The sequence below is a fragment of the Cibotium barometz genome, chromosome 20 (assembly GCF_041138505.1).
Source record: "Cibotium barometz isolate CiBa-2024 chromosome 20, ASM4113850v1, whole genome shotgun sequence".
Classification (NCBI taxonomy): domain Eukaryota; kingdom Viridiplantae; phylum Streptophyta; class Polypodiopsida; order Cyatheales; family Cibotiaceae; genus Cibotium; species Cibotium barometz.
Window position 1 is genome coordinate 56,817,614 of NC_141065.1, and position 15,816 is coordinate 56,833,429.

Sequence of the window (15,816 nt, forward strand, 5' to 3'; positions counted from 1 at the left end):
TCCTCATTGATCAACATTGATATTAAATTGGCAAAATTTGGAGTGTTCTCTCGAGTCTGTATAAACATTTTGAACTGCTTGTATGTTGGCCCTAAGCCACACAAGCACACTTTGACCTTAGCATCATCTTCCACAATGACACCTATAGAAGCAAGGGATTCCACAATACCCTTGATCTTTAATGCATAGTCATTAATAGACATGCTCTTCTTTTCCACTATATGCAGCTTATTCTTCAACTGCAACTTCCTTGCTTTTGGATCTATTTCATACAATGTAACCAAGCTTCTCCAAGCTTTAGTTGGAGTCTCGACATCTTGTATATGCCTAATCGTGTTGTCCTATATGCTGACAGGTAGCCAATACATGATCATTCTTGATCCCTATATCCAATCTTTGAATGCCTTTAACTGTTCGATAGCCGCATTATGTTCTGGTATATCCAGAGCTCGCTGATTGGCACCTTCTATGTGGTCTCGATAACCTTTTCCCATAAGGAAGTTTGTCATCCTAATCCTCCAAGCATGGAAGTTATTCTTATCCAACTTCTCATTGACAATCTCTGGTTAATACCATCACTACCAAGCATCTTTCTAACAACTCAGAAATTTGCACACAGATAATTTCTAACCACAATAACACTTGCTATACCACTTGCGACAGTACCAAATCACACCTATACTTTCTTATAAATGACCACATACCATATTATATATATATATTGAGCAACACCTACTATCAACCACAAATAAAGTACATACGATGTTTCCAACACTTGTTGACCACACTTTCATACACTAAAAATAGTGTTTCGACAAGATCTGTGTATATACTACACAACCTGAGGGACCATGCGAATGCCCTCTAACTCTAAAACAGAGGCCAAAACCTGCTCGAAATGAAATTTTTCCTTGAAAAATGTAGCCCAAACGGTTGGAAGATCTCCTTGATGTCTACAACCCTATGAAGACAACTCTTGAATCCGAGATTGTCACTGGTGACAGCTGCCAAAGCTACCCAAAGGTGTTGCTCCACAACAAGGAAGAGGAGAGGGTGATGAAGGTTCTCCTGTGTACCGCTTTCTTCAGCTATGTAGACTCTTGTGCTTGCCTCTAGCCTCTCAATCTGAAGCAAGTTTTGATTCCAAGGAAATGAAAGAGGAGAGAAGATAGCTAGAGCTCTTGCAAGCACACACACAAAACCTAGAGAAGAGAACACACAGAGATAGGATGTTGAAATATTCTTCTTCTTCTTCTCTACTAACAAGATATGAAAGGTATACAAAAGATAAGTGAAAATACAAACATAAGTACTAAGGTACTATGTACGACGGTCATAATGTGAAACCACTAGTGAGTGAGCTGGATGGATAAGTATGCCCTCACTCTCGGTAGGTAGACTAGTCAGTGTAGTCCAACTATCGACCCTGCTATCGCATGTCGATGATATGAATACGGTGCCAACGACCATCCAAGCATATAATGAATGTTAGCTCATGTTGAGCTCGACATCTTAGCACCAAACGGGCAAGTGTTCTCATCCCGGCCACAAATACAAAATGGCCTACTCAATTAGCTCTTTTGCTTTATACATGCAAGACATGTGCATACAAAATGAAGCATAAGCATAATGAGGGCATGAAAAACCCTAATTCCACAGAGGAAACATACGAGCAATAGTCAGAGAGAGAGGTAAAATTGTATTTTGTTGAGTACCTTGCAACTACTTTAAGAGTTGCTTGTTACTGCTTCTTGACTACGACAAAACTCTAGGCGAGAGAGAGAGAGAGAGAGAGAGAGAGAGAGAGAGAGAGGTGAAATAATACCTTGTGGACTGCCTTGCAAGTTCTTTGGGAGTTTCTTGCTGCTACTACTTGACTCGGTCACAGCACTAGACGAGAGAGAGAGAGAGAGAGAGAGAGAGAGAAGGGCATGCCAATATGATACAACGACTTGTGTACCTATACTTCATTTAATGATGCACCTTAATGTTAAGTGAACTTTTTAAAAATCCTTCTAAAAATAAAATTTTAGTTGTTAAAAAATCTCACCAAAAATTTCAAATTCTTTTAAAATTTCCACCATACTCCATCAATTAGTACCACAATGAAAGTGAAAAAGTAATATCACCAATTCATGCTTTGACTCGTTGACACACTTATATATACCATACATATATGTGCGAGTGTGTGTATGCTAAATTATATGTGTGTGAAATATATAGAGTGTTTCGACAAAGGCTTATACATGCCACATACATATACATGAGTGAGTGTAATCTACATTACATATATGTGTGAAATATATATACCACATGCATGTGTAACATTTATAAGCATGTATCAACACATGCTAAAACCTTTTATGTGTGTGTGTGTGTGTACTAAGTATATATATATATATATATATATATATCAAAGGAATCACTTAACAATATGTAGGTATGCCACGTGAGTTCAAATGAAATGATTTTTTAATTCAATTTTGAAAAAAATCTATAAGTCTATTTAAAAAAAAAGATAATTGTATTCATAAAAAATCACAAGTAAAGAGTTTTTTAAAAACTTCTTAAATACACATTATACATAAGATTTCTTAGTAATACATCCCCCAATACATATATATGTGTGTGTGCGCATACATGCATACATACATACATACATATATGAATGTATGTATGTATGTACACACACACACACATATCTATATATATATGTATGTATGTATGTATGTATGTATGTACATATAGGGAGAGCGGAACAGCATCACCTAAGACATTACATACCATCCGGCATAGCAACAAGTGTGATGTCAAATACAGCAAAGTATAATACATTTAATATAAAAGGAATTGAAGTAAATTACATTTAATAAAAGGGACTGAAGTATGATTCAGATTTCGCAAATTTTTTATTAAGAGGTAGATATAGGGACTATATTGGAGCCAAAAAAGAGGACTACTTTGGAGGGAAATGAAGAGTAAGAAGAATGGATGTGTGTGTGCGCGCGCGCGTGAGAGAGAGAGAGAGAGAGAGAGATTTGATTATCATTCTGATGAAGGGAATGGTTGATAGAACTTGATTAAAGGCTGTTTTCCATGGATGCCAAAACAATCCAATCCAAAAGCATGGAATTTACAACTTATGTAACCTGAAGTAACCCATATGCACCAGATCTAGCTATGCTCATGTACAAGTGTATCCCATCTACCTACATCCTAAACATGCACATATACACAACATCCTAGGGGCATCGAACTGAAATGCTTTACGACTGCGCTCTAAAAGGCCAAACTGCATATACACATCTAAGAGACTGCAACCTTAGCACATAGCTCCATACCTAAGCTGCTTGATTGGTAGGCATTGATTCAGCCTATGAAAAAGAGGCTCCCTGCTGCCCCCTGCAAGTCCGAGAGAGAATAGGATCTCGCAGGCACCAGGCTTTTCTGATACCTTGGGGGTCCTGTAGAAGCTTGAGCCTTGTCATCCTCCTTCCTATTCATGGCCACCGCCAACGCCAGAGTAGATTTGCCACTGTGATGTGGCTTCTTTGAAATGCTGCCCGCAACCTTCTGTAAGGGCGGGAGTCCAGAGCTGCTTGAATTGACCCTTCGCTTTTTGGGATATGGAATTTCCGATTTAGCAAGATCTTTAACAGAGACCACATCCCTCAAACAGCTAAATGAACGGGATTTCCCAGCGTAAAACCGAGACAACCCTGTCCTGCGCATATTCGGAAATCGAGCATAGTCAGAATTGTAAATGCAAAAGCAGAAAAATGACTCCCACTCTTCCCCTAAAGCAAACGTCAATTCAGTAAAAAGTAAGGTCTTTTTGGAACTGAAATCAGCATTCTAACCTTGGAAGAGACGATGCTCCCACAGAAAAAGAGAGGTCTGCAGGTTCTTTGTAAGCACTTTGAGCTTCTGTATCATCAGAAAGTTGCGAGACCTCACCAGATGAGGATGAACTTGCAAGCGGCATGCCATTTCCTGAAGAACACGATGATTCCGATATGGTATCAGGATCAAGATCCTCTTCCTTAGGTGTACGCATCCTTGTTGAGTGTAAGGAAGAGCTGGAGCTTCTCAACATGTTTGAGAAGCTGCCAAGACCATTGTCCTCACAACGAAAACCTATCGGCGCAGTGGCACCATATGCTGTATTATTGAGGGGTGCCCTTTGAGACACGGCCTCAAAATCCACATGCGGGAAATTGCCGGTAGCACTTTCGTGAAGGTGCAAGATTGACGCTTGATTGTGCACCTCACTGCTTGATACAAAGCCCGAATTGCAAGCTGACGTATACGAATTCAGAGTTTTCCAACACCCTGAGCATTGTGCAAACCCAAGCGGAGAGCAGCTCTCGCTGCTTCTGGGAGACACGCATCTGTATAACGCCGGGGACGCACAGCACAATGTAACAAGAGATACACTTCGATTCTCTTCCAAAGGAGAATCTGCTTCTGGTTGAGACTGCCCGCACAAAGAGAGGGCCAAGAGGCCCCGTACGACATTATCTTGAGAAGAGGAAGAGATTCTGTCGTTCGAACTTTTGGGGGTTTCCCCAAAGCCCCTGGACGACGTGGTATCTTGTACTCTGAAATTTGAAAAGCTAGAGCCTTTAGGGCTCTCTACGATAGCACAACCGTTGGTTCGGCCTGCCATTTTATATGCAACCCATCTCCCAGCTTTGGTAGGATACTGGCATATGGAATCAAAGCCCTTCACGCATACAAGAATTGCAAAACAGAGTACATTCCGATTTGCTTTCCCTGTACGTAAACAGTTAACTTCAATAAGATTAAGAATCATCCAATTGTTTCAGCTTGACCCATCCTCACATCTTCCACACATGTATGCACACGACATACCCTTTGTAAAAAGACCCCGTGCATGAAGACCCTCATCGAATCTTAGGAGCATTTGATGCATGATATCGGGGTGCATAACTGAACTTAAAAAAACAGACATTGATAATAGCAAGACTCAAGCCCTAGATAAAACAGTAATAAACTGAAGCTCTGAGTGTTGCTCCCAGCGCCATGAAAGCATTTCAGCTAATATCTTTTAACATGTAGCGCACACGCATGCACAAACTTAATGGGTTTCTGAAGACCTAGGTCTGTGTGTGTCTGTGTGAATGGGAGGGGGAGGGAGAGGGGGAAGGGGGAGGGTGTGTGTTCCCAATTTTTCTAGATGCGTTTTCATAATGTGTTACATTGAGGGTTTGGAAGATAATATAAACAGAGTTCTTATAAGAAGAGAGGACTACCCAATCACATCAGTCCGAAGCTCCAAGTGCGTTCGTGTGTGTGTGTGTGAGAGCGTGTGATTATCTCAATTGCTTGAAGGGCTTGGTTCCTTTTGTGATCCCAACAATGTGGACTCTCTCTCTCTCTCTCTCTCTCTCTCTCTCTCTCTCTCACACACACACAGATGCAAGCACACAATACTCTCTCTCTTACACACACCCACAAACCCTCTATGGAGGAGTACCTGTGGGAAGGAAGACGAGCAAAAGAAACCAAACCCTTCAAGCATAGCGCAACCCAAGAAATGGAGAAGGTCTCTCTCTCTCTCTCACACACACACAAATTGAGAGTCATTCTCTCTCTCACACACACTCTCTCTCTCTCTCTCTCTCTATATATATATGGAGGAGTACCTGTGGGAGCGAAGACGAGCATAGGAAGAACAGATCATGAAATCGCGGGGGCTGCAAACTTCAAAGAAATGGCGGTGGAGAGAAGGGATCTACGGGAAGAGGCTAAGAATTTGGAGTTTTGCAGGTACTCAAATCTAGGAGCCTTGTTGCCTTGTTGACCTCCCAATCAAGCTAAGCTTTGGGGAGCATTTCAATGCACTTTACAATAAAATGCTTCAAAGAAATGGGTGGTTTTTTCCATTTCATAATAAAGAAATGAATTTTTTCCTCCTAAAAAAAATATAATTGCAATGAAAATTTGAGCAGCCTTTTTATATGGGTTATTGAAATTATATTTCATTAAGAAATGGCTTAGTTTTAGTTGAAATTTTTGAGTAAGTGCCATCACATTACCATGAATAGCTCCAAATTATAAGTTTTACTAGTATTGGACCCACGCGTTGCTACACGACGACCAATGTTCCAGAAAAGAACTGGTTCTCTCTCTATAGCCATCTCTCTCTCTCTCTCTATCACACACACACGGCCCCCATCTCTCTCTCTCTCTCTTCCCCCCTCCAGGCATGTCCCCATCCCTCCCTCCCTCTCTCTCTCTCTCTCTCTCACACACACACACACATATAAATATTAGTATATACAATATTATGTTTTAGATACATATAGGTGAATTTAAAAATATAAATACACACACATACATAATTTTAATTAATTTTGATTAAATTTTAATGTATGGAGATGGGTGGTAAGGTGTGCTCACTTTTAAATATATAGATAGATATATTATACACATAGCCACACACACATACACGCACACAGATATATATTTCTATATGTGTGTGTGTGTGTGTGTGTGTGTGTGTGTGTGTGTGTGTGTGTGTGTACATTTACATATATATATATATATGTATATACATACACACACACACATCTGTACATACACACACATATATATTTGTATGTATGTATGTATGTATAAATGTAGAACGTCCCAAGTAACCACCATAGTAGAAGCCCACAATTACTATATGTACAAATGGATGACTAAGACATTGATTATATAATGATTTCACTACTCGAATCGTGCACAAGATTACCTTGTGAAATGCTCGCTACACTCAACCGTATATTGGATGAGATCCTCGTTTGCGTCCAACTGGTATGGGGATCCTCGTTTGCATCCAACTGGTATGGGGAGGTTTCCTCCTACGCTTTCGACTCCAAGAAGATATCATCACCAACCTCAAAACCTCCACAATTTGCAGCTATCTCACCTCCCCACCTATCATACTTTGGACGAGTGGACGTACTCTCACTGGGGTGCATGAAGATAGTGATGACCAAATAAGTGACCTAGTTGCAACACACTATGCTAACAGTTGTTAGCTTTTCCCCTGCTTGGAATCCATCTGATCGTTTTACTTGGTTTTTGATACTATCTTGTGCTTGGACATAGTATAGATATCCGTTCTTTCCTGAGAAGTGAGGTGGTGGTCGAGAGTTTTCACTCTTAGACTCCTCCTTTTCTTTTTGTAGTCTCTCACGTTGTTCACGCTCATCTGGTCTACGGATTCTTTTATGGCTCTTACAGCATTTACGTTTAGGTCGGCTTCGAGGGATCTCTACCTGAACCTCCCTTCCTCTCAAGAGTAGGCGTGCCTTTCCTAACTCATCCTCAGGGATTGTCACATCATTATTAAAATCAGAGTCCCAGCCATCTTCCTTATCAGCATCATTAGCAGATTCGAGTGTCAAATCCTCCACTGAGACTTCCTCGACATGCATAGCTGTTGTGGATGTATCTCTATAGTACAAATCATCTAGAAGGGCACGTGGTTGTACCATTCGTATAGGAATAATATCATATCCATCTGAGTCACAAAATTGAATTGGCTTCGGTAAAGCACATGTCGATAATGTTGCAAGGACATGACTCCATTCTAATGGATCAATTAAATGCTCAAGGAAGGGTTGTGGAATGTATGCCTCGTCTGATACACTTCGATTACCCTTAAGTCTCTCAGTGTTGAAATCCCTACATGAGGCTCCGCACATCCATAGATCTTCTCGCCCATCTGACAATGTAACTCTTGAGCCCTCAGATGAAGCAGAATCAAACTCATCTATTGGAGACCTTGTTACATCACGATATGAGTGATTCCTTAGGTTGACCCTTGTGATGACAGAATCATATCGGAGGTACAAATAATTGTATCCCCAATCTTGAATCATTTGAAATTGTCGCATGAATGGTCTACCCAATATCACTTCATAGTTTGGATGTTTTCCAAAATCCACTACTGCAAAGGTGTGCTCATGTTCAATCCCACATGTGGTGACCAATATGTTCTCAAGCAGCCCAAGGGGATGTTCTAAGCTTCCATCTGCTAGCTGCAAGCGCATCCTGGTACTCCTAATAGCTGGTTTGCCCCATTTTTCCCAAATGGACCTTGTCACAATGCCCACTCCTGCACCACTATCAAGTATTGCAGTTGAAGCTACTTTTCGCACTTCTAATGGGAGGGTAGCATTTCCCTGATCGTCCTCACAAAATTTTCCTACTTTGTTGATAGGAACTGGCATAACATGCTTTGTCTCAGGGTGTATAGTACACTCATGGTGACCCTTTTGTAGCAATACCTGCTCTGACAAACATGTGGTAATATCATTCCACAACTCAGATCGAATTTTTATCAAATCAAGCAAAGGTAAGGTACAAGCCACTGGTGCTGACAAAATAGCTTGCACCATACTCATATCTTTCTCCTTTGTCAACCTTTTATGCATGGAGGGTATCCTCAAGGTTTGAGAACAGTTCTCATATTCTCCCAGATATGATGGTAAGGTTTTCATTGTATGCTTACTTCTAGGAGAAACAATTGTTTGAACTTCCTCCTGGATGCTTGGGCGTCTAAATTTGTTTTCCGTGCCCCTGGTAAAATCCACCTCAGAGAATGGAGGCGAACTAATAGAAAACATGTTCTCATGAGCTTTCTCATGAACTGCGGCCCACATCTCATTTGCCATGTCCTCATTAGCATCAATAACTTCATCATTGCATGGGAAGACAAGGCTAGGTGGTGGCAGATTACCCCCTTTCAATTGGGTGTCAATTGGTGCAGACCTTTCGCTATGAGCTTGTGAAATGAGCTCACTTTTCATTTCCCGACTTGATGACACTTCTGGTATGGTTTCTAATGTTGGCTTAAGAGAGGTTGGGCCCCGAGGAATAGGTGGTGGTGGTCCCTCAAGTATTGACTGAGCTTCCCTAATGAGTTGTTGATGTACAGCTAGATTGATCTTCTCCTCACGAGGGTTTGGGTATTCTTGAAGCTTCTTGGGTAGCTCAGATAAAGCCGCAATGCGACTTCTATGAGCATCAATGATGGCCTCTAGAGTCTCATTCACTTTATCCACAAAAACAGAACCCCCAGAACTATCCTCAGTCGTACTAGCCTCATTTTTTTTAGCACTAGGCTCAGGTGAAGGCTCAGGTTGAGGTTGATGTTCCTCATGCATTTCTTGGGATGTAAAAGTTTTATCCCTCATGTTTTGTTTAGAGGCTTCTTGAGAACTAGTGGATGCACTTTTAGTTTGCTTGTTTCGGTTCTTCTTCCTCCGAGTGGTTTTTTTTCTATTGGACTGTAGGGTCTTGTCCACTAGATTTGTCTTTGCGTCCCTAGTTCGAGGTGTCTCATCAGTTTGCATTTCTGCATTTCGTGTCTGTGATCTAGTCATGACTCTAAGTGGCACGACATCCTCATTCTCAGATGAAGGTGGCGATGGAACTGCCCCTACAAGGTTGAGTGAGACCTTTGGTTGAGAGGTGCCTTCCTCATGTGGTTTCAGCAGACAATCCTTTGGGAAGTGTTCGACACAACACCCCAGCCAATATCTTTCAATTGGTGGAAACTGTTGTATTGTTATATTGGATCAAGATGCTGGCCTTGAGCGATGTGGACAATCACGAGCCCAATGGGGTTCTCCGCACTCATAACAGGGGCCCATTGGTTTGGCCTCTACTTTCCTTGGCTGCCATTGACCTGAGGGGCCTGGAGTCCTAGGTTGGTAGCCGCCTAGCAACATTAAAGAGTTTTGTTCCCCTGGTTGAGCATCCAGTGCTGGGCTTGGGTATGCGGGACTTTCAAAGAGATTTTCCTTGGATGAATATGATACATATTCCTCCTCCACATAGCCTGGGTTTACCAAGTCTCTACACATATTTGAATTGTCGTAGTCAACAACCCTCACAGGAGCAGTCCCTGGAGCAGGAGGTTGAGCACCAAGAACAGGTCGTGCTTGCTCTTGTGCCATCGGTGGCTTACGTTCAAAATTAGTATACTGTTGATACATTTGTGGAGCCACTCCACCCCTTGGCTGCTCACATTCCTGTCTCATTCTCGCAATGCGAGTACATTCCTGTGTGGTATGGGTAAAGTTCCAAGCACAGGCTTGGCACCACTTTTTTGTGGGTTGGTTTGTGACTAGAGGAGAAAAGGTATTACATTCCTCTGTTTTATGGTTACCACCACATGCTCCACAAAGATGAGGACCTGTAGGAAGTACACTCCTCATTCTCTGCTGCTGTTGTTGTGGCTGCATGGGTGGACGATAGGTTTGTCCCAATCTCCGTAGTACTAGGTTAGCTATCTGGTCTGGATTTACTAGCGCACTAGACCCTGAACTTTGGTCATCACCCCACTGATCTCTAGGTTTCACCTCTGGGCCAGAACCATCTTGGAATTTGAAGTTATCGGTGAAATCCATAGCATCATGGCAACACTCATTGAAATTTGTATGCTTCTTCGCATAGAGATGTGTATGCAGTGTCGAATTTTTAAGTCCTTTTAAGAAGAGAGAAATTAATCGACTTTGGGCGGGCTTCTCATCTTCTGGGCAACGATTAATGTACTGCTTCATTCTATTTACACAGTCTCTAACACTCTCATTCTCGCCTTGCTTGAAAGAGTAGATGTGTGCTACCGTGTCATGTTGAATTCCCATCAAGGAAAAAGCAGCAATGAATCTCTCTTCCAAAACTCGTAAAGAAGATTTGTCTGAAGCCTCTAATGACTGAAACCAAGCCAAGGCTTTTCCCTCAAGAGTGAGTCCAAATCCTTCAATTTGAGTATGCTTATCAGCCACTTGCTCAGCTCGAACTGCTTGCCTAAATGCTGCTACATGGTCGTATGGATCTCCCGACCCTTCATACTTCTTTACCAGTTTCTGAAGAGTTGATGGCCTTACTTGTCTTGAATACTCATCATAGGGCCTACGGCCTCTCACTCTCAGTGGGAATTGTTCCTCTCTTTGGAAAGATGGTCCACATGTTTCCAAAATTGGTGTGGGTACCCTATTACCAGCCTCACCAAACCCCTCCAAAGATCTTGTCACCCGCATTTCAGGAGGTGCATTAATGGGAGGCCGAGTTGGCTCCCCTACCCTCCGATTGTTATAGTGAGAAAGATGGTGTGGTGTGACCTGTGGTCGCACATTTGGTGTAGGATGATATCTTGGTGCTAGAGTTGGGCTACTAGCAGTGGTCCACTTGGATGTTGAGGGTCCCTCTCTAATGGACTCTCGTAGGAGAGGAGCAACAGTTTCTCCAAGAAAGACTGTCTCTCCTGGTTTGGCTGTATTTGTTGAGAACACTTCTATGAATAATGGTTGTCCTTTCCACGTGAGTTCCCGAATCTCTTTCCAATCTAAGGTTCGGTATTCATTGGCCCATTTATCAATTATTCTGTTCATGTGTCCTGCAAGCTTCTCAACTACCACCACATGAGCTAGAGGAAGATCCAACTCTGGCAATTTAGTTGTGGCATAATATCCCTCTAACGAGTCCTTATAGACCACTTGAAGTGGGTCATCCTGTAAGACCTTTGTCACTGGAATTTGTCGTACAAACTCCCATTGGCTTTCAGCCCCCTGATCCATTTTACTCTTGCCTTTCCTATCCCTTTCCAAATTTAGATCTACAAGAAGTAAATCATCTATGGATGGCTTTGAGGACTGGGCATTGGATGGTCCAGGCATGTCCGGCTCAATGAGCCAGTCATCTCTAGACTCCCTTGCTCTGGAAAGTTCTGATAAGTCTAAGAACTCGGTTTAGAGAGCTCCCCTAATTTGTCTACCTTTTCTGGATGGTAGGTGACTTCGTAGCGAACACCATCTCCACCCATGTACATGTTACCCTGGTCATTGACTAGAGGTGTTCTATCAAGTTCTGAGAAAATGTCTGCGATCTTAACAAGATACCGTTGTTGTGGGTCCCTAAAGATCTCAGCTCCTTGAGCATTTGTGTAGACATATTGGAGTCTCACATTGAGTGTTAACCCCATGGTGTCGGCTTCAAATGGATTAAAGGATCTTGTGGGTGTTCTATTTGGGGCTACGGACTGACTATTTGATGGCCCAAGATTGTCCATGGACAATGAACTAGTTGTTCTGGAGGAAAGGGTATCGGATTGGGATTCAGAAAGGGTTTCAGCAATATCTGCCAAATTGCCTACCGATTGGGTCCCACTTTCCTGCGTAGGTGCTCTAGAAGGTGCCCTAGGCCCTATGGCAGAATCTACAAGACGTCCCGACCGCAAGTGCATAAGGTCAAATTTTTTTTGATTTTTTATGTGTTTTTGTTTTGTTTTGTTTTTTTTAAAATAAAATATATATATATATATATATGTGTGTATATATATATATATATATATTTTTAACCTACCTAATCACTAAATGCAACTAAAGGAGTATGTGTGGCGTAACTATCTATCCTATTTTTTTATTATTATTTTTTTTTAAATGATTTAATGATTTTATGATTTTTACTCTTTTGTTTTTTTTAAACACAAAAATTATGAATCACACTAAAAAAATACTAATTATGCACAAAGTTACAAAAATTAAAAAATGCAAGAAAATACTAATTATGCAAAAAATTAAAAAAATGAAGAATTACAAAATATGCAAAAAAATAGACTCCTAAAAAACACTTAATTTATCAATTTTTTTTAATTTTCTTTTGTTTTCTTCTCCTTTTGTTGTTTTTTTTTGTTTGTTTGTTTTTGTTTTTTTTTGTTTGTTTTTAAAACTAATAAATTTCGTGCCAAATAATTATGCAATAATTACAAAAATTCTTAAAAAAAAATGCAAGCTACTTTAATTATGCAAAACTTTAAACAATGAACAATGAAAAAAAATAAAAAAAATAAAAATAAAAATTGTTTTTTTTCTCTCTTTTAAAAAAAATAAATTTATTGTTTTATGGTTTTTTTCTCTCTTTCTTTTTCTTTTTTCTTCTTTTTTCTTTTCTTTTTTTAAAAAAAATCTCTTTTTCTCTTTTTTTTTTAAAAAATATTATTATTTTTTTGTTTTTTATATTTATTATTATTATTTTTATTTAAAAATACAAAAAAACATGAAAAATTAAAAAAAATTAAAAAATTAAAATTTGCACCTACCTTATCCTCCACGCTCCACCGCTCGGATTCTGCGCCTCACCGCTCGGATTCTTCAATGCACCAGCTCACCATCGCTTGCGCTCCTTAGTAGCCACCTGGGCTGCCAATCGCCTCACAGCTGGGCTTAGCAGCTGTCAGCCTTCCTTGCCTTTTGGCCTTCTCACTCTCTTCGGCCGCCTTCACCTGCGCTCTTGCCGACAACCAGTGCTGCTACCCTCCTTCTCTTCCTTCGCCTACTGCAGGCGACTCTTGCTGCGCTTCAATTGCAGACGTTCGCTTCAGTTGTGCAGACGTTTGCTTCAGTTGCAGAGATTCCCACTTCCAGCCGCCTACTTCCACGTTAATATCGATGCAGCGCTCGATGCCGACTGCCCCCTCCAAGATGCATTCCACGTTAATCTCGATGCAGTGCCGACTGCCCCCTCCACGATATAGCGCTCGGCGCCACTGTAAAAAATATAAATATAAATATATATATATATATATATAGATTTATATTTCTTTCTTAAGGCCGCCTTCTACGCTTCTTGAGCTGCTGCCTTACAGCTGCAACACCTCCGGCCAACGCTGCTCGCCGCCTACGCCTCTCAGTCTCTACTGTCGTCTGCAGGCTACGCCCACTGCTGCAGGCGTCCCCCAGTGCAGCACACGATGCAGACGTAAAAAATTATATATATATTTATATATATATATAATTTTTTTTAAAAACCGCCTTGGTCATCTACATGCATTAAAGCCACTTTTATTACTATACACACATATATGTATATATTTATAAGAAGCATTACATTCATATATACCTAGCAAGATCATATCAATTACATTATAAGTATGTGTGTGTGTGTGTGTGTGTCTACATACATACATACATACATACATACATATACATACATACATATATATATATATATATCATGAATCTAGTTGTAAACAACCCATCCCACTTACCATACCTAGCACTTTCAAACCATGTATTATTCATGATTCATTCCCTCCCTCTATAATTGTGACATTCAAGAGCTTCCAAAGCTCTAACATCACCTAGCCTCACTTCACCCCCCATTGACCTTCATCATAACCCAATAATGTCACCCAAAGCCACATGATAAGGGCCATCCTTCTCCACCCCTACCCCTTCAAGTTGTATAAATCATTCGGGGAATTGGGTATGTTTTAAAGGGCCCTTTAAGGATTTGGGAAAATAAGCTCTCCACCAATGAGTATGAGGCTACTATTACAGTCAACCTAATAAAAAAGTTCAAAGTTTTATGTGAAAAAAATATAAAATGACTATTAAAAAAATATTTTTGGAGGAAAAATATTTGAGAAATTAAAGAACTAACATTTTGAAAGATACTATGAGATATTTTCAGCTTGAAGAAGGGATGGAATAAAAAGAGAGATTGGGACGTCTGAATAAGACTACATTGAAAGATAAAGAAAAATGACTAAATCTTCTTATTGGTGATCTCTCACCTTTGCTTTCCCTCCAAAGCTATTTTCTTTCCCTCCAAAAACCATATCCATTTGAGCTCTCTCTCTCTCTCTCTCTCTCACACACACACACACACACACACACACACACACACACACACACACACACTAAACCTCTCTACTGATAATGGGCACACTAGAGAGGTCTGGGGAGGGTCTAGGAGACCCTCTTCCTAGATAGAGGCCATTAGAATTTCAAATACACTAGTTGACCATAATCAATGGATCCCATTGATTATAAGCAAGGGTAGTGGGTTCTATTGTAGACTAGATAGAGGAAAAAAACAAGCTTCAATGAGTTTTTGGACCATTGGAAAGCTAGGGTAAAAGATTTTATGTTAATGGGTAGCCAGAGGACCATCAAAGAGGTTCTAGTCCAGTATGTTTACATGCATAAAGAGCTCATAGTGTCTCAAAGGCCTCAAGGCTTACCCCTACATAGGCCAAATTGTGTGCATCATTTTTCTTGGTTTTTTTAACATATTTGTAGAATCTAGCACTTGTCTTTTGTTTTTTCAAACTTTTACCCTTCATCTTATGAAGAGTAGAAACCGGGTTAAGAGTAGTGTGGGAGTCATAAATGTATTTTTGGACTTCATAGGTGAGCAACAATACACTGGTAGGTTACATAGTGAGTTGAGTGAAAAGATGCAGGGGGGAAGAGAGCTTGAGCTCTTGCAAGCACACACACACACTCACAAAACCCTAATAGAGAACACACAAGGTGAGAGGCTGAAATCTTCTTCTTCTCTACTCAACACTCAACACACCATATCTAAGAGTACACACAATATGAAAGGTACTCAACCAAATACATACACGGGTTCTCTATAGTGTGAACCCCCGACTAAATGAGCTGGCGCTATAACTATGCCAGTCTCTAGAGTGGCTGTCACACAGCCTGTCATCCCACTGGCCGCATATCACCCAAGATCTCACCAACCATGCCAGTGGTGTAAGTGCGGGGCCTATCCCCCAGGCGGGTCATCAGTGTCCACCGTCTCACTAGAGCTCGATATCTCAACACTGCCCCTCGAGCTCAACTCCATCTCATGTACACCAAGCGAAGCCCTGAATCTGCGAAGCTTCTCTGTACCCAATGCTTTGGTGAAGATGTCAGCTACCTGATCCTCTGTGCTGACATAAACAAGGTCAAGGTCTCCTGCCAAGACCTTCTCTCTGACGAAGTGGTAGTGGAC

At 40.9% G+C, this 15,816-nt stretch overlaps 1 protein-coding gene across 2 annotated transcripts; it reads right to left on the reverse strand.

Annotated features, from left to right (window-relative positions):
- Positions 1–3,045: 3,045 nt before the first annotated feature.
- LOC147628071 (uncharacterized) lies at positions 3,046–5,863 on the reverse strand. 2 transcript variants are annotated; one of them, XM_086815039.1, is made up of 3 exons: positions 5,670–5,863; positions 3,861–4,776; positions 3,046–3,724 (listed from the first exon to the last, which is right to left on the reverse strand). In XM_086815039.1, exons 1-3 carry the CDS (start codon positions 5,689–5,691, stop codon positions 3,370–3,372), a joined length of 1,293 nt encoding a protein of 430 aa, XP_086671165.1. In that variant the 5' UTR covers positions 5,692–5,863; the 3' UTR covers positions 3,046–3,369. The 2 variants fall into 2 exon arrangements, with proteins under 2 accessions (XP_086671165.1, XP_086671166.1); XM_086815040.1 differs by having other exon boundaries at positions 3,530–3,719.
- Positions 5,864–15,816: the final 9,953 nt, after the last annotated feature.

What these genes read in the sequence shown, in the direction of transcription:
- LOC147628071 (XM_086815039.1), bottom strand. Translation starts at nt 5,691, where the DNA reads ATGCTCGTCTTCGCTCCCACAG. An exon ending in GCTCGTCTTCGCTCCCACAG is followed by an intron (nt 4,777 to 5,669) that starts GTACTCCTCCAT and finishes GTTTACGTACAG; the next exon opens with GGAAAGCAAATCGGAATGTA. An exon ending in GGAGCATCGTCTCTTCCAAG is followed by an intron (nt 3,725 to 3,860) that starts GTTAGAATGCTG and finishes GAATATGCGCAG; the next exon opens with GACAGGGTTGTCTCGGTTTT.